The sequence below is a fragment of the Trachymyrmex cornetzi genome, unplaced genomic scaffold (assembly GCF_001594075.2).
Source record: "Trachymyrmex cornetzi isolate Tcor2-1 unplaced genomic scaffold, Tcor1.1 scaffold25, whole genome shotgun sequence".
Taxonomy (NCBI): Eukaryota; Metazoa; Arthropoda; class Insecta; order Hymenoptera; family Formicidae; genus Trachymyrmex; species Trachymyrmex cornetzi.
The window spans coordinates 1,173,848-1,192,931 of record NW_017297166.1 but is presented as its reverse complement, the minus strand read 5'-3'; the positions used below and the strand labels follow the sequence as shown (position 1 = coordinate 1,192,931).

The following is a 19,084-nucleotide window of genomic DNA, read 5'->3' as shown; positions in this document are numbered from 1 at the left end:
GGAAATATAGAAGAAGGTGAAAATCATTGTTTATAGATAACTCTAGTATTATGCGAGAAATTCAATCAATATCATCTTAACGGCATTTTGACGTTTGGACGTCATTGGACGTCACTATAATAATAAATAACAGCTTAATTTTTTGCTGGATAATTGTTAATACGACATCTAACAAATATCAAAATGGCAGTCAAGATCACCGTCATGGTATGGGACGTTTTGCAGTTATATAGTCGTCATTTTGCTATCATTTTGATTCTTTTTGACGTCACATTGACATCACCTTGATTAATGCCCAATTTCTTCACTTCCAGATAAGTTGCGGATAATCTTATCCAGGAGATATCTCCATTGTATTCTAGGAAATATTTCTTGGATAAAGTTATCTAGAGGTGAAGAAATTGGGCGTAAGTAGGTTTCATTCACTGGGAACGAGCTTTAGAAATGCGGCCCTGTATAAAGAGAATCTCGAGATGTATCAGACAGCAGACTATCGAATCTCGACGATGCTCCTCTGTCGAGCGATAAATCGAGACTTGCGCGACACGGTGAAAAAGGCCACGACTGTCACGAGTGAGAAAAGTTACACACGGCCTCGAGCGAGCAAAGGAGCAATCAAGGATTACTAAAGATTACAGGACGACGGCGATATTGAGGAAAGAAGGAACTGTGCACAAAGTACACGCGTCTTTCAAAGCCAATCGGCAGATGTAAATTGAAGCAACACGTCGTGCATACGGTATGTCCGTTCTCCGTTGTTTTCCCCTATAATCTTCTGGTTTTTACCGTGCAATTTTTATCCGTTCATGTTATCAAGAAGAACGAGTTAATCGTGTAATCAATTACCTGATAATAGATAAGAGTCACTCAATTAAGTTATGATTATGACAGTGATATACTTCTTGCCTACTGGTTTTCTAGGTAATTCTAATCGTTACGTTGCATTCGCAGTTAAATGATCAAAACAAAATTTTAGCTTATATTTATTTAATTGTTTTTAATTAATTTAATTGCTCTTACGTTTTTTTATATTAAATGACGCGATTACTGATCAAAATTAAAATATTTTTTATTATATTTCTTAACATTTGTGTGTGGCTGCTGATTTTATAACAGAAATTAATTAATTCTTCCTTTCACAAGAATAATTTTAAATTAGAATTTATTAATTATCTATATGGCATATGCAAGCGAAAGGATTTAAATTTGTTTGTAATCCATGCATTAAAAAACTATAATTACACTACAAATTAAATTACAACTTATAATTAAACTTAATTATTATTAATAATAAAACTTATAATTAAACTATTAAATTAAAAAGGAAACTTTTCAGATTTTTTCTCTCTTCTGAAAAATTAATTCGTAACGATAGCCACTTAAATATAAATATGAAATTTTTTAAGGTCGATATTGCCAAAAATATTTATTTACACAAAAAATGTTCGCAAAGGGAAATCGTCGGACATACCGCGGAAGCAACACGTCACTCCAATCGGATTCTTCATTGTGTTTGCGGAAACTCGCTTGAATATTAACCAATCGGGCAAGGGATCCGAGAACAATCCTGTGTTTCCATTTCCTGCGTTGAATCCCGATCAGCCTATACTACTATTACGTAGTCACTCAGGAACAAATTAATCCTTTTGCAATTAACGGATACGTTTCTTTATATATTATATATTATATTAATTGAGTGATAAATCTGTTTTTATATACTGAACTTTTGTCCCGAATTAACACCATATAAGTAAAGGAATAATTTTACTATGATACAATTTTTTTATTTGAAACCAAAATTTTTTCGCGGACGCTTAATTTTGATGTGTTTTAATAGACTATCATTGCGGCAGATTTTATTAGTGAGATATGTTTCGTTCCTTGTATGCTTTTTGTCAAGAAAAAATTTTTCTTATCTCACTGGTCTTTCCGTTTGCACCATACGTCTGACTTCTGTTTTCTTTCTTATCTTATCGGATTATAAACGGGAGTATTGTTACTCGCAGGAAAACACCACACGCATTCTTAGGAATGTGTTCAGGTATTTTACTTCTTTTCGTAATAAAATTATCAGTTTTTCGAAAATAATTCAAAAATAATTTTTACGCGATTTTTAAATCTTAGTTTTACTTTTTGTAGATCCTTAAATTCTTTTGTTCCGCGCAAATTAAAATCCTTAGAACACAAAAGATAGAGGTAAGCATAATAATCTCAAGAAAAGCTTTTCGAAGAAAATTAATAAAATAATAATTTCTTCTTTGGAAAGAGCTCTTCCTTCGAAAGAGATAAAATAACGCGAAAAGCTGAACTTTCCCAATAAAAAAAAAGACGTGAAAAAAATTTCGCAACACCTGTAAGGTACTATATATGAAGGTCACACGCGTAAATGAACTTCCCAGGTTTCCGGGAGATAAAAATCGTCACGACCGTGAAGTAACTCATGTTCCGTGAGACCCGCCGACAGGTAATCCTGGAAATAAGAATTATTCAACGTTTGGACAGAAGTCCGCATTCAGCCACAAATGAGTCTAAGAAGCTTGCTAAATAACTAAGTTCTTTATTATTCTTTGGAGAAGATAATAAAGATGTGAAAGATATATAAAGTAACGGAATCTCCAAGCGCGCGTGCCATTTTTTTTTGTTACGTCTTCTTTCTTTCCTCCATGTTTGATGTTTCCCTCGTTCTTCTCAGTGATACGTATATACGATCCCCAGGTTTTCTCCCAGGTTGCTTCCTAGCAGAAAGTATTAATGCGTGGGTCTATGGAACTCTTAGCAGTAAAAGTAGTCATCCGGAAAGCGAAAGGTTTCGGAATTAATTCCCTGTCTACAACACAACACAAAGTTCGGTAATAGGGATTACTCTTCCCTTGCCGAAATGTAAAAGGCCTAAAGAAGAACGTTGATCAAACGATGCAAAATTAATCTTTCTAATTGAATTTGGCTTTTCGTTCGATTAACAGTTTGTGAATATCCGCAAAAGATATCTATTGCATTTCCCTTGAGAGAAAGATCTTTATTAAAACCTAATTTTTGAAATCTTGATGTAACATGATATATTTCTTTGTCGAAAAATTGACATACAATTTCTTTTTAATAGAAATATTTTATAGAGAGAGAAAGAGAGAGAAAACGCAAAAATAATTCTTGAATTTCGGTTTAAAAAAACGGAAAGGACAATTTTACTGATATATCAAAAAATTTAACTTATAGATATAAATCTGAAAATAACATTGAATCATCAAAATAATTAAAAATCAAAATAATTAAAAATTTCAAGCATGATCAATGTTACAAAAAGTTTTAGCATTCTAATAGTAATCAGTTTGAGCGTCTTACATAATTATTTTAACAATTCAAACAAAATTATTTTCAGATCTGCATTTAGCTAAATTTTTAAATACTTCAGCAAAACCGTCCATTCTTTCCATGAAGGATTATAAATTATGAAAATACTAAATCTTCTTCTTTAATTGATTTCAGATGAGCTTAACAAAATTTTGAGTCGAAATATAGTTACCGATATTAACTTTCGATAATCTGTGTGCGTGCGTGTTGAAAAATTTCGTTTCCAAAGAAGCCAGTTTTCAACAGAAAATTCGCAATGCGCTCGTGTTTACTGTCGAACACCTCGTTCACGTAATTGAAATTCGCAAAAAATGTAGCTCTACAGCTATTGCAACGACGATATGCACGTTTCCCCGATAAGAGTATACGCGCCGTTCGCGTCTCCTTCGCGAAAGACTGCCGCGACCAGACACGTTTCGCTAGTTGATTTTTATCGGTTCCCCGCACTTCGCAAACTGGATCGACCGTGTTAATCGACCGTCCTAGACGTGATGTAACGTAGTACACTTTCTCCGCAATCCGATGCAGTGGTTTCGGTGACGCCCATCTGACATAGTTTACACGTCCAACAATCATGCTACATTTATTTACAGCTGATAATTGTCCCAATGATGTAAAACCGAAAATTATCCGCAGAGAGAAAAAATATAGATACAATAGTTTAAACATATTGAAAATCGAAGTTTCCGATATAAGGAAAAGTATATATAGTTATATAAAATATAACAAAAACATGTTGTATGTATGAAATGTATTTATTACGTTTATATAACGTTAAATTATGCACATCAGATTACGCATTTATAATATTTCACATTAATTTAATTTTACGTATATTATATTTATATTTATATGTGTGCAACATATCAAAAAGGGTTTAATAATAGAACACATTTTGATGAACAAATAATTTAATTCTTTTTAATCATTAATTTTACATATCTTACTTTTGAATATACAAATACAAAATCATATATATTTTATTCTTGATGGTATTAAGTGAATTTTAACATGATATTCCGGAATTTTTATCGAGAAGACATTTCAAATGTTACATTATACTAGATAATTAAATCAATTAATTATCTGATTTTTTGATCACGTAGATATTAGTTAACAAGAATAATTATCTCTCGTTAAATTCATATTAAAAAGGAAATCCTAATAAGCATATAATGTGTCTATCTCAGTAGATATTTTTCAGCCATATCATATAATGTGAATATTAATAATCTATTCGTCGAATTGACATTTCGTTTATTTAGCAATATAGTATATGAAAATGTAAATAATTAAAAAGTTTCATTATCTACTAAAAATTCTTATCGTGATTATTAAATTGATATTTAATTTAATACTTCTATTTCTAGTTAAATTAAAGAGTTCATGGATTACAAATCTATGATTATAAAGAGATTAAATCGACTGAATTATAATTTGTTTGTATTTCTGAGATTTAATTTTCGGAAAGCCCTTTGCCTTTAATTGTAAATAATTTGAAATCTATATAGTTGTCAAGAAAAAATTTATTCCAAATTGACTGAAGAATCCGTAGACGCAAGACACTTTATATTTTGCAATCACAGCGAAAATAGTTTCTGCGATGAGTACACAAATAAAAAAAAAGAACCGATATCGCGAGTCAAAAGAAATGCTTCGCTGCAAAATTGAACGTTACGTGCGCATGCATTCTTCTTATTGCACGGCCGTGATATTTATAGAGTGAGATAAATATAATACTTTGCGTTGCAGAAAGGAAACTACTCGGTCGATGATTGTCACGTGGCTTTCTTATATCACTTGCAATTGCCAAGATAAAGTATAAGATAAGAATTAATTCGCACCTACAAGTTTGCGATCTGACCCAGCATTATCGTCGCACAAACAAAACAGATTCTCGAATGTGTGTTACTTGTAACGATTGTGTTTGCAAACTTGTAAAGCGAGTACAAACACAGTACTGTAAAAAGTTCAACTGTCATTTTAGGACACGATGAAAGTTTGTATATCGTTTTTTGAACGTGTGGAAATTATAAAATTCGAATCTCTTTCGAATCCAACGTATGATTCAATATTATAATTTGTTTTTATAGAAATTACTGTAGGCGCTGTAATTACTGGCATTCAAGAGATCCAAACGGAATATTTAAAAAAATCTAGTAATAACTACCAAATATTGAATGAAATAATTTTAATAAAATATTTAATTAATATGAAAATAATTAACAAAAAATAATTTTACTTTTCTATATTTAGTAAATATTACCAAACATAATAATATAGCTAATCGTGTAGTAATATTTATATAATAAAAAAGTAAAATTATGTTTTGATGAGATATTAACCAAATATTTAATTGAGATTATTTCACTCAATATAGAGTAGCTATCATCAGACTTTTTTTCAAATAAGTTTGATAATAATCTTATATGAAATAATCGTATATCTAATCTGTAATTTAATAATTATAAATTAATTACTAAATTAATAACCCTAATATATATATATATACATATATATATAATATTATTAATAGTAAAGTATTATTTAAATCTTTATTAATGATATTGATTTTGCGAGTAAATATTTTAATGGAATTGCATATTAATTGACACCACATCGCGTGTATACACTACTTAATCATATTACCGAAAATTAACATCGAATAAATGATTAATTATTTTATTCTATTGATTAATGTATTAGTATTAGCTTCGATTTGCATATTTTCTTAAGGCTTGCGTTAATATCTCACTTATAGGATTGCACTTTTTCACACACACACACACACACACACACACACATTTTAATTATTTTAAAATTAATCTTTTCCTTAATAAGAATTTCTTTAGAGATAGCTGAAATCCATCTTTTCTCACAGCTTTCCAACTCGCTGATTTAAATACCCTTCTAGACATAACTAGTTTTACAATCAAATTTCATTAAAATGAATTTAGTCGAAATTGCATAGAGAATAAAGGTGTATCTTTATTTTAAAGAGTAAATACAATTCTTTACTTAACTTTGCTGGTCTGTTTGAGGCTCTTTAACCCAAAATGTAATTTATCTTTTTATAATTCAATATTTTGTTTAAAAATTTTCTATAGTATTTTACGACTTCGCTTGTTAATATAAGATCTTCTGTAAAAATTTTTTAATTTTAATTTTTTAGAATTTTTAATCATATTGACTATTTAAGCAGACTGGCAAGATTAAATTACAGCTACCTCAACATTTTCTGAAAAAAAAATTTAGCTTCAAATGCGAAGATAAATACATATTGCTATTTCCATTTATTTTTGATCCATTTATTTTTCCATTTATTTTCGATATTAATATCTATATAAAGTTTCCAAATTCTGCTTCGAAATAACTTTTATTTTAAATAAAAAAAAATATTCACATATCAAGCCTTAAACATAATGAAAAGCACAGACAATAGGAACAGAAATAACAGATTTCAACTCATCAGAAACCTATCAAAAATGTATATTCTATAGCATACACATTGGAGTTTCTGATGGATACATTAAAAATCTCTTATTCTATGTTTCTATATTCTATCTATATTTTTATTGTGTTTAAGGTTTTAAGCTGCCTATACATCTTTTTATATTATTTAATTAATTAAATCTCTATTTATATACTCTCTAAATCTCATAGAGTGAAATCTCCTCGGAGACTGAAAATTGAACCAGTTTTGAAAAAAGAGTGAAAATACTACCACTCTTGTTCAAGAGTGGCAGATTTTCACTCCTTTCAGAGTGAGATTTACTTTTATGAAATGAGATTCACTCCAAAAGAGTGAAATCTCCAATCCATTTTTTAGAGTGTAATACCAAGGTAATTGGAACCTCACTCCAACAAAGGGATTGAGATTTCACTCCGAAGGAGTGAACCTCATTCCAAAAGAATAAATCTCACTTTAAAAAGAGTGAAAATCTGCCACTCTTGTTCAAGAGTGGCAGATTTTAACTCTTTTTTCAAGCTAGCTCAATTTTCAGTCTTTTCAAGTGAGATTTCATTCCATGAGATTTGAGAGAGTATATATATATACAGGATGCTTTCAAATTCGTGCTCGCAAAGTACAAGACGTGATGCTTTATGCTAAAATAACTTTTTCCTTTAATGAAATTACGTCCGATAAATAATTTTTGCGCTTATTTGTTGACTTCAACCTGCTCTCCTGCAAAAACTACTTATTGGATGCAATTTTGCTAAAGGAAAAAGTTGTTTTTTGTGCTAAAACGAACAACTTTTTTCTGTAGTAAAATTACTACATTCGATAAATAATTTTTGCGTTTACCTCGTACAACTTCAACCTACTTTCCTACAAAAAACTACTTGTCAGACGCAATTTTGCAAAAGGAAAAAATTGTTTCTTTTAACTTAAAGTATGACGTCTTGTACTTCGCGGGCGCGAATTTGAAAACACCCTGTATACATAATTATATATGTATATATCTGCTCTGAAACGCGAACTTTGTATACCTTAGCTCTCTATTTTTCTCTTCCTTTTATCACATTATTCTTTTTAAAATTTTATATATAAAAGATCATCCATTTTTCTAAAATCATCCCTTAATTCAGAACAAATACCCCCCGTGTTATTTTACTCCCGTTCTCGTATGTCGAGAGAATCGCGTATCTCGCGCTAATCGACGCGAATGATCGGCGGCCGTTTATTTAACAAAATCCTCCATTCACGAGCCGGTAATCCGACGCGACGCGACACGGCATGTTGGATCCGGCCGATCCGGCACACCGGCCCGACCGGCCGAATCGGCGAACGTACGTCGTGCCGCGGTGCCGGCCGGGGCCGGGACATGTGACGCTGTGACCCCGCGGGATCTAACGAGCACGCGCATTGCGACGTACGTGCGTACGTCACGCTCCCGTCGCTCCGCGCCGCGCTCTGGCACGTGGCCCGTGCGGCGTGCGGCGTGCCGTGCAGCCCGCGATCGCTCAGTATCATTCGCGCGACCGATAAGTGACTCAAGCGATTCGCTCACGCGTGTTTCCGCAGAGATCGCAAAGAGACAAGGCGAAGGCCGAGAGGAACGAAGGAAAGAGCCGGACGGTGTAGGTAGAGACAGATCGGTGAGTCCATAGATCCGCGACGACTCTTTCGAGATCCTCGAATTTACGGGAGAAAGAAAAAGAACCGTCGCTAAAATATTAATTTGTCCCTATTCATGTACGGAACTCGATTCATGCGCGCCTCGCTCGCGGGATGACCACGTGCGCTCGGAATGCGCTTTACGCTCGCGCGATTGTGGCTAACGGTATTCCACGATGGCGAGAAACGCAGCTCGCTTGGCCAATTACGCGTATAGAGACAGCGCCGGAGGAGAGGCACGCGTAATCAGAGATAGATCGAACAGCCCCGATATCTCTCCGTCTCTTGCTACTTCCAAACGCAGAAAAAGACAAACCAAAAGGCGAAGCCGATCGCTAATCGCGATAATCAAGGTAATCTGGTAGGCTACGTCGTTGGCTTTCGAAAGCGGGAAGGTAAACAGATTTGTTGTTATTTCTAATCTCCATATCGAATAACGTTTTATTGCGTCGCGATGCTAGCGATATTTATAATTCGATAATTTCTTATTTAAATTCTAAAAGGAAAAGAGAGAGAGAGAGAGATATCGAGATAACTCTTTTTATGACTGCGTTACCTGCCACTAAAAGAAAGGCTCGCAATCTTTAATAGGCAACATATGGTCGATAATATCTGATCGGCAGACTTTCTGAGCGATCCAAGCGTATAATCGACGAGATTTTTTTATCGTCCGCATAAAATGCATCTTGAGTGATTAGATATCCCACGGTTGGATCATCGATCGTCCTATTCAATCGTAAGAAAAAAAAGAAATGCACAAACAAGTGCTCTGTGTATTAAATTTCAATCGTTCGATAAATTGTGCGCACGATCTTGGTAATTGTTCCAAGTAAATTTTCGTTATAAGGACTTGTGATTTATTTACGTCAATTTAACCTCTGAGTTTTTGCCGTGGATCAGCAATGGTGAAATTGTATATCGGAAGGTCTGACAGGATAAACATAATAACATTCGACTTCGTTCGGCTTTGTCTTCTCGACCTTCGTGTTCGTTCGACGACTTTGTAAACTGATATTCGGGCAAATTCTTTTATGAATACAGGAATAGATTTTACAAATGAAAATTTTATCAAAATGAAATTAAATAAGAGTCTACAATTTATTTGCGTTTTTTAAACTTAGTTCGTGAGAATTTCAGGTTATTAGCACCTTTATCATTTCTTTGTCAAAAGATTATATCTTGTAACTTATATCAAAATTTTAAAATATAAATTCGTATTTATGGATAATAAGAATAGAGAGACTTTGCATTTCTATGAAATTGTCACTATCAGTTTAGAAAAAGATTATTACACTGAGAAAAAAATATCTTAAATTTCAATAAATATTTATTTGAATAGTACCAACTAAATATCTATTAAATATAAAAATATCTTTATCTGATACAAAAAACATCAATTTGATTTAACAATCACTTCTTTTTATTAAGTAGATATTTATTTATTGTAAGTAAATGTTTAGTTGATAGTATTTAAATAAATATTTATTTAAATTTAGGCTATTTTTTTCTCAGTGTAACTTTATAATTTCTTTGACAAAAGATTATATCTTGTAACTTATCAAGATTTTTAAATACAAATTCTATTTATGGATTATAGATTGTAATAAGAATAGAGAGAGAGAGAGAGAGAGAGAGAGAGAGAGAGAGAGATTTCGCATCCACTAAATTGTCACTATCAGTTTAGAAAAAATAAAGTAACTTATAAATCATATCGTTCCTTCTAAAGAGATATTTATACAAAATTTATTCGCATTACTTGAAATTTTCAAAATTTTTGTACTAGGACGTTAAAAAGAGAAAAAGCGAAAATGATGCAAAAAGTACACAAACAAGCCTACGATTCGATTCTTTCTACGGAGCAGAAATGTTAAAAATTTTACACTATTAAATTCTTAATATCAAATTATATCCAATTTTGGTTATTTTTAATCACTTTTATAGGTCGTCAGTAATTCCAATATATCATTAATTTGGCTAAAAAAATAAAGTTGAACAATTTACTCAAAAAAATATATTAAATAAAATTTAACTCAAATTCATTTATTATTTACTAAATACGTACGTTAAATGTGGACGATGTTTACTTTGAAATTAACCACAGAAATGGATTTATCTACATTTTAAAAACAAAATGTTATTTAATATCTAATATCCTTTGATATTTAATAGTGTAAAATATGTTGAAGAGAGAAAAGTGAAATTGCCGAGTGTAAAAAGTGCAAGCAACGCGGACAACCTATATAATGCGGGGTGTACAATAGAAGTCGTTGCGATCGTAGAAAATTAACCAATCACAATTGAATATGAAAAGAATAATCGACTGTGATTGATCAATTTTCTACGACTTAAGACCCTACGATCGCTACTAGGCTGCGTTCAGCAGAACACAACAGTTTTGCAACCGTTTTACGATTCTCTGCTGAGATTGGACCATTCCCCCCGATCTAAAAGCATAATCCAATCAGCGCGAAGAAAACTTCCAACAGTTACAAAATAAACGTTCTGCTGAACCCAGCCATAGACTCCGCATAAGAAAATGTGATTCCGACTCACACACGCTGTTCGTTATTTGTTTAAATAACTGAAACGTCCTCGTAAATCGGCTCCTGTCCTCTCGTGTTAAAATATCCGATGCACGACGCATTTCCATTGCATTCTTGTTATCAGTTCGCTGCAAGAGAACGGCGGAGCTGCGTGCGTGAGCGCGCGCTATCTTTTGTCAGCGTCGCAGGAGACAGATGCCCACGTGGTCGTGAGAGGCAATCGTCGATTGTCATTCGCATCGCGACTACGTGAAAAACCGTCCCGTCCGTCCCGTCTCGTCTCTTCTCTTCTCTTGGCTGTTCTTCACCACACAACGCGCTCTCGCTTTCGTCTTTCCGCACACTGCACAATCCGCGTCTGCCACGTCGTGGAATCAACGTCCGTAGTCTTTAATCGTACGCCTCTCGCGTGTCGTGTTCCGCATCGTCGGTGTATGCACCCATATATCGCAGTGCCGGGATTTATCTGAACCTGAACGAAGAAGAAGAGGCGGCGAGCGTTACGTAAATCTGGGTAGGAAAATATCTCTCACTACTTTTTTTTTTACACCGCTTCTGTAATGCATCACAAACGCACTCAATCGTGTGTACAGAAAGAGAGAAAGAGTGAAAAAAGTATTTCTATCTCACACACATATTAGAGCTGCTCTCGTTATTACATGGCATTTCTTTCCTCTCCTCTCTTCGTAATCTGCTTGTTTCACTGTAATGATAAAAAGACATTTCGAAAAACAAACTTACCTAGCCTCTTTTCAACAATTTTTTTATTCGATCGGAAAATAATCCTTGACAAGGGTTTCATTGAATTCACAATTGACTTGAAATTAGCTGCAAACAAGATATTTTAACGATATCCGCTTATAACTCGGAAAACCGTCGATTCTTTTGATTTGTATTGAAAGAATCGATCGAACTGATCGGAGAATTTGTAAATGAAAACATCTCGATGATAGTTTCAAAGCTACGTTGTATTATACTTTCATTATTGTTTGTCGTATTAATTATACTGGACGGAAGTAGCGTATTTTTATAATCTTTATAAGTAATTAGAAATGATTAACTTTCGCAATAAAACTCGACGTACATTAATGATGATGTCTCTGGAAGTTTCTATACCTGAAAATCTTTGAAGAGGGGAACGAAAACACGCATATACGTTTCACAAATGTACTTCGTTCAATATTTAAAATTTCAACGTGACGCTTTTATAAATATTTAACTATATATATATATATATATATATCTTATTTTCCGTTATCCATGCGCGAAATAAACATCGACGTCAAAAGTTATGACATTATTTTTAAAAATATTTTCCATAAAATTTCGTTTTAATCGGGGATTTTAAATAGCTTTTACAACTTCGTTTAAAAATTCGTGTAAATAAAAATAATTCTTACTTCTTTTTATGTACACAAAAATGGATATTTATCCATTTTTGGCAGAATATAAGGGAAAATATTTCACGTATTTTGCTCTTTACCGGGCTCTTAAATCATTCCGAGATTTAATGGATTGTTTTACAAATCACGTAACGAAATACGTGGGAATTTGCGGAAACGATGTGACGTGTTGGTGATCGCCAAAATGGATAAAAGACGAAATTATTAATATCGTAATAACACGCAAGGTAGTTCGAGTGTCTCAATATTATCCTCATCAATTAGGCAGTGTTTATATTTTCGAGGAATGTGCTGTCTGTCTCAAGGCCGACCAAGACGGTTATTATATAGATCGTAAAGCGACCTTGTAGGAAGTCTCTTTGAAAACTTAAATCCCCAGAGTAACGTCCGACCGCGAAATTTACCGGTAGGTTGAAAATTTCAACCTCGAATATAAATTTAATAGAAAATTAGTCATTACTAAAATAAATATAAAATTAATTATTGCGTAAAGTAAATAATGCTACAACACGATAATAGAACGTATAATACTTTCACGTTGTTTACAATAAAAATTTGTCTCGATAAAAGATCCTTTTTCTCTCACGAGATTTTTATTAGGCATCGATATACAATCTGAAATGAACATTATCTTTTCGTATCTGTAAAAGATCATCATATTTGCTCCCGTGCGTTTATCTGATTTCTGCGGATTAATCGAAATCGTGAGAGTCTCGGAGTCTTCTTGCCCTGAGGCTCCCCGGGGACGTAAAGACGACGCCGGAGAAAGAGGCAATCAGGCCATACCTAGGAATACGCAGACGTTTGCACTTTTCAGGAAAGTAATTCCGTGAACGATGGTATCCTCGACAGTGACGGAAGCGAGCCCGGTGAAAAAATCATGCGGCGCGATAGGCATTGCGCCGGGAGATTATCGCCTGGTTGGCTGGGACATGGACACCACCGGCAAGAAGGTCATCGACGAGATCTGCCAAATAGCCGGGTACACTCCTAACTCTACTTACTCACAATACGTGATGCCATACAAGGACCTCAATCCAACCGCCATAAAGCGTCACAGTATGAAGGTCGTCACCAATGGCAAATTCCGAGTGCTCAGGAATAGTAAGACCAATGAGGTACGAGGCAAGGTCATAATACCAAATATCATTGCTCTGCGATTTACTTCTAGTATGAGAGAAAGAGAATTCAACAACAAAAAACTCCAAAACTAGGACGAATGAGAGTCAGCGTGGTAATTAATACGCAATCTTAATTCTTCAATCCAAAAATAGATTCTTTATTCCAAAAATAGTACGTTTCGGTTCACTTTGGAAGCATCTTCAGCAAAACAAATTTAAAATATCAATTCCTTCATGTCAAAGAAAAAAGTGATTTGTTTTGATGAAGATGGTTCCGAAGTGAACTGAAACGTACTATTTTTGGAATAAAGAATCTATTTTTGGATTGAAGAATTAAGATTGCGTATTAATTACCACGCTGACTCTCATTCGCCCTGGTTTTGAAGTTTTTTGTTGTTGAATTTGGGAGAGTCCGTAAGAAGAGTACATTATTATTGTTTAGAAAGAGAATTCATTGCGCTGATTTTCAAATAATATTTTAAAAATTAAAGACCCAAATTTTCTTATCACGTTTTTTAAGCTGAAAGTCACTGCACTCTTTAAATAATCTTAAGCATAATTTTTAAGGAAATTGTTTTTAATTTTTATATAAAAAATTAGAAACAATATGTATATTATAAATATTTTTCTCCTTCGAGACAACAAAGAATCTATCAGGTGCCGATAAAAGAAAAAATTAATACCTTCTTTCTCTTACATATATAAAAAATGATGTGTTCTCATAGGTAATCAAATCCAAAAGCGAAGTATCGGCACTTACGGATTTCCTAAGCTGGTTGGAAATCGTCAAGGAAAACGCTCCAGACGGTGTAATTCTGGTTTACCACGAGCCGCGCAAGGTCATTCCCGCGATGCTACTCGAGTCGTTGAAGAAGTACGATCTGGTAGATCGATTCAAGCAAACGGTCAAAGGATTCGCGAACGGATTCAACATCGCCGAAGAGAAGTGTGCGAACTCTATTCATATCTATTCCCTTCGTACTTTGTCGCGCACATTGCTGAAGAAGGTGAAGAAAATATTATATCCCATATTATACTTGTCCAGTGTAATTTTTAACATAACTTAACAAAACAAAATGGATAATTTTTAATTTTTTTAATTCTAAAGAAAAAATGAAAATAATTCTAAATAAATATTCTAAATTCATTTTTGACAAATTGAACAAATTATTTCTGTATAAAAAATACTTTATATATAAAATTTAAATTTAATAAATGTTTACAAAAATTAATAGCTCAACGTAGTAAAAATCTTGTAACATTCATGTAGTCTCACAAAAAGTCTTGTAAAAATATGTATAATAGTAGTATATAATTTTTCCACGATGATAAATATTTGCGAATATATTTGAAGGAAGTGAATCTGGGCAATGCGCAACATAGAGCATCGCTGGCATTACAAATAGCACAATACTTATGCTCGTTCGACGGCGAGAAAACCGAAGATACGAATGAGAAAGAGGAGAACGATGAAAAATCTATGAAAAAAACGGCCGAGATTATTCGAGAATTTGCACAGCCTGTTGATGCCGAAGAAAAGGAACACAACGGTATGTATATTATATCGAATACTTTCTGTAATTTCGTTCATTTTAACGTATTTTAATCAAAATACTCTCGTTCTCTCTCTCTCTCTCTCTCTCTCTCTCTCTCTCTCTCTCTCTCTCTCTCTCTCTCTCTCTCTCTCTCTCTCTCTCTCAATAAAGTCAACAATAAAATAATCCAATAACGATATACAACATATAGTCACTAAAAAAGTATATTATGAAATATAAACAAAAATAAAGTTATTAATAAAGTATATTTGTGCTAAATTTTTCGACAGAGCAATAACTATGTAATTTTACTTAAAAAAATTTATTAGATAAATTTAGGATGATTTTATGTTTTCATATCATCTTTAATGTAGAATATACATGCATCTCCTATATTTAGAGTGCTTTCCTCAAATGATGAACTTTATAAATAGTTAGTTTAAACTTGACCAAATTTATCATAACTTGAAAGCTAAGTTGGGAAGCACCCAGATGGTAAACCACTGTTACGTATAACTTTTGTTGCAGAACTGAAGATGATATTCGAGCGGCAGAACAACTTGCGGCCCATATTCAGCGCCCTATTCCGTATGAACCGACGCGAACGTCAACACGCTAGTCCCCTGCGGCGATTGTTAGCTGAAGCTGGGATTGTGTATTCGGAGCTACAGGTGAGTGTGTCGTATTGCACGTGATAAATCGCGTAATAATCAGGCCTGTTTACGCCCACGCGATATCAATGATGTTTCCCCACTTGTTTTTTCCTCACTTTCAATTTAGGACGTTTGATTCGCTAATATCATCCGAAAATGAAATAACATTCATTCCAAGAGTTTCAAATTGATAGATCGCGAAACGTTCGAATTCATGTCACGCTCTAGTTGAAAGACTCCGATTTACGATCGAACAAACGATCTTTTTATCGAACATTCACGGAAAATCGCGTTTCAGGACGCGTGGACTAACGCGAAGAAGGACGGGCTGGAGCATTTGATGAAGGAGAAACTCCCAACAGTCGAAGAGAAAAAGATGGAGGATCTGATGATTATCCTCGAGCGTCACTTCGACCCGGAGAAGAAGCCGAAGAGCAGAACGCCGGAGAAGAAGGGTCTCAAGTTGAAGAACGAGAAAAAGATAAGCGATGACAAAGAGAATAACAATAAGAGCGACTCGGGCAACGACAGCCCCGACAGTCCAGACACCACGACGTCTGGGTCTCCGGTCAAAATTAACGGTGACAACAGCGAAATTAAGCAAGAGTGCGCCTTGACGCAAGAGTGTGACCAAGGCGTTTAATAATACTGTTACTTTTCGACCTCTCTTACGCGCCGCAAAACGGGAGATACTTCGCATCTCTTTACTGCTCATCATTGGCCTCGACCTCGAATGAGCGAACATGGATTCTTTTTTTGTTGCCATAATAGTCGCGGATGACGAAAAGTAAAATTGATAAGTAACGCGAATGACGAGCATAGATTTAGCGTGTTAAATACAGCTCACATTTAGCCGGACTTTACAGTAAAAGCGTGCTGTGTGCTTATCCACCACTAAATCTCTGTTCCTCGGACGGAAAGAGTCGCGAAGGGATTCCCGTTTATTTTCTTTTGCGGCAATTAGGATAGACGCGTTAGAATAAGGTTTACGACCAAGTTTCGTCCAACGGGTGATGTTGTGCGTAATCAGAGACGAGTGTTATTTGTTACAGTATTGCGTTTTTTTTTCTTTTTTCTCCTTTCGTTTTTCCTTCCATTTTTTTTTTAATTTTTGTTCGCACTGGTACGCCGGCAGGATTAAAAAAAAGGACCGGTTTCCTGCGAGACACCGTCGAATTTAGCTCAAATGTACAAATAACACGTTAAGCGATGTTTAGTTTGTTACGCGCAGTTATATTTAATATCGTTTACATTTCATAGTTTTATACTCATTTTGTTTTCTTTCCTCTTCCCTCCCTCTGTTTCTATCACTTTTATTTATCCCGAGAATTCGTACGCTCGTCACTGTGGCGAGAGCGTCCGTTTAATAGACTGCTGCAATTGTGAAAGGCATAGGAAATATCCGCGGGTACGCGTAGTTACCGCATAAGTTCACGATGTGTACAATAATGTGCATGATATTTTCTACTTTTTACCGTTTAAGTCGCGCATAAGGCGCATGTATGGTTAGTATATTAGAGAGATATATTTTTGTATCAATAATGTAATTTCCTTTCTGCTGTGAGATCTCATTGTATGAACATTGATTAATAAAGATTCGAGTTTAGTTGTAACACTTTAAATTTCAAACGCACGAACTCGAATTTATAACACCGATCTCGTACAATAAAATGCAGTATTTTTCCTAAATTAAATCTCCATGTCTGTACTTCGTGCCTCGGCTTTGGTGGTGAATCTGACCGTTTGGTTTTGAGTTTTATTTATTTTATTTGAAAAAAAAAACGATTGTATAAACTCGTGATGTATTGCATATATACTGCTTCTAGTTGAAAATCAAAATGCATTGAGTATCAAACAGAGAATATATATATATAGAAAGAATTATTTACTAAAATATCTAAAAATATAGCTGCACGGAAAGAAAGATTTTGTTAAAGTATCTAAAAATGTAATTGGATACAGATCTGCAAATTTTATTAACAATCAAAATAACATTGGTGCTATAATATTTTTAACAACGTTTTACCTTGATCATCTTGAAATTTTTACGTAACCATTTTGATAGTCCAACAAAATTATTTTTAGCTGTAGCTAAATTTTTAGATACTTCTTTAACAAAATTTCCATGCAGATACAAATCTAAAAATAATTTTGTAATGCCCGTTTCCACTAATATAGGTTAACTTTAATCTCGGTTCAACTTACTCTTCGTCTTTTCCTAATTCTAAAGATTTTTGTTAGACTATCAAAATATTTATATAAAAAAACGCTCTGGTTGCTGAAGTGTCAAAACTTTGCAGCATTGCTCATTATATTTGAGCGTCCTACATAATTATCTTGATAATCCAAAAATTTTTGATACTTCAGAAAATCATTCTTTCTCTATACTTACCCATCTGACAACATAAATAAACGTGGCATTACAATTTCTCTTAATCAGACCATAACGCAAACGCACTTGAACAATTATATAATAATTAGCATTAAAATTCGAGAGCCTCGCGACGCGTGATAAATCTCTGCGAAGAAGTAGAGAAATTTCAGGCTCGTCGAGGAGTCTGCTCGGCGGAAGATATTACACCTGGTGCTACCTGCGTAATATCGGACGTAATTTATTTCCGCGCGGAGCACGCGGCGATTATTAATTGACGAGCGCGCGCCACGGCTCGTGAATCGCGCGGGGGCGTTCGGCAAATACTTACGCGCCGGGCTATCGCGGACTTAAAACGCGACTCAGTATAAAAGTTCTTAATAAGCAAAAAAATCGCCGGTTTAACGGGACTTATAGCTGCAAGGAGGGGGGGAAAAAAAAAACGGAGGAAATGGAAAGCGCTCGCGAGCGACGCGAGCTACGCTTTTCCGCATGCCTCGCGGCAGAGCCTCCCGCAGTCTCTCCTCAACTCTCTTCCTCGTAGGTCGGTCCCTAGAGAAAAAACGGAAATGAATTAAATATGTGTGCGGACCGTTGCGCGTATCCGCCACGCGGATTTCCAATGCCGTATGCCAAAACGCCCCGAGGCGTGAACGGCGAAGCGCCTGCGAGGAGAATTGAAGAAATATGCTTTTTCCCCCGGTAAATGTTCGCGCGATTCCTCAGCGCGTCCTTCTGGGGCGACGCGACGGGCACGACGGGATCAGATCTGATCCGCGCGAGCGCGACGCGCTCAGCTAGAAAATTGAGTTTTTCCACATGCGGCGATTAGACGGGGTATCGTCCTGTGACTTTTTGTGCGGCTTCTCCCCTTCCCCGATATTGTGGAATATATATACGTGTAATTCCGCGCTTGGAAAAAAAGAAACAGATCCCTCGTGTATAGGAAGCTCGATTTTAATTCCGGTATTCGAGTAGCGATTGAAGATAC

The 19,084-nt window shown here is 34.7% G+C and overlaps 1 protein-coding gene across 3 annotated transcripts; it reads left to right on the top strand.

Moving 5' to 3' along the window:
* Positions 1-534: 534 nt before the first annotated feature.
* Positions 535-17,335, top strand: exu (maternal protein exuperantia). Of its 3 annotated transcripts, none has more exons than XM_018508118.1 (6): positions 535-739; positions 13,231-13,531; positions 14,260-14,541; positions 14,889-15,084; positions 15,598-15,740; positions 16,021-17,335. In XM_018508118.1, exons 2-6 carry the CDS (start codon positions 13,250-13,252, stop codon positions 16,363-16,365), a joined length of 1,248 nt encoding a protein of 415 aa, XP_018363620.1. In that variant the 5' UTR covers positions 535-739; positions 13,231-13,249; the 3' UTR covers positions 16,366-17,335. The 3 variants fall into 3 exon arrangements, with proteins under 3 accessions (XP_018363620.1, XP_018363619.1, XP_018363621.1); XM_018508117.1 differs by lacking the exon at positions 535-739 and adding an exon at positions 8,319-8,448; XM_018508119.1 differs by lacking the exon at positions 535-739 and adding an exon at positions 11,152-11,524.
* Positions 17,336-19,084: the final 1,749 nt, after the last annotated feature.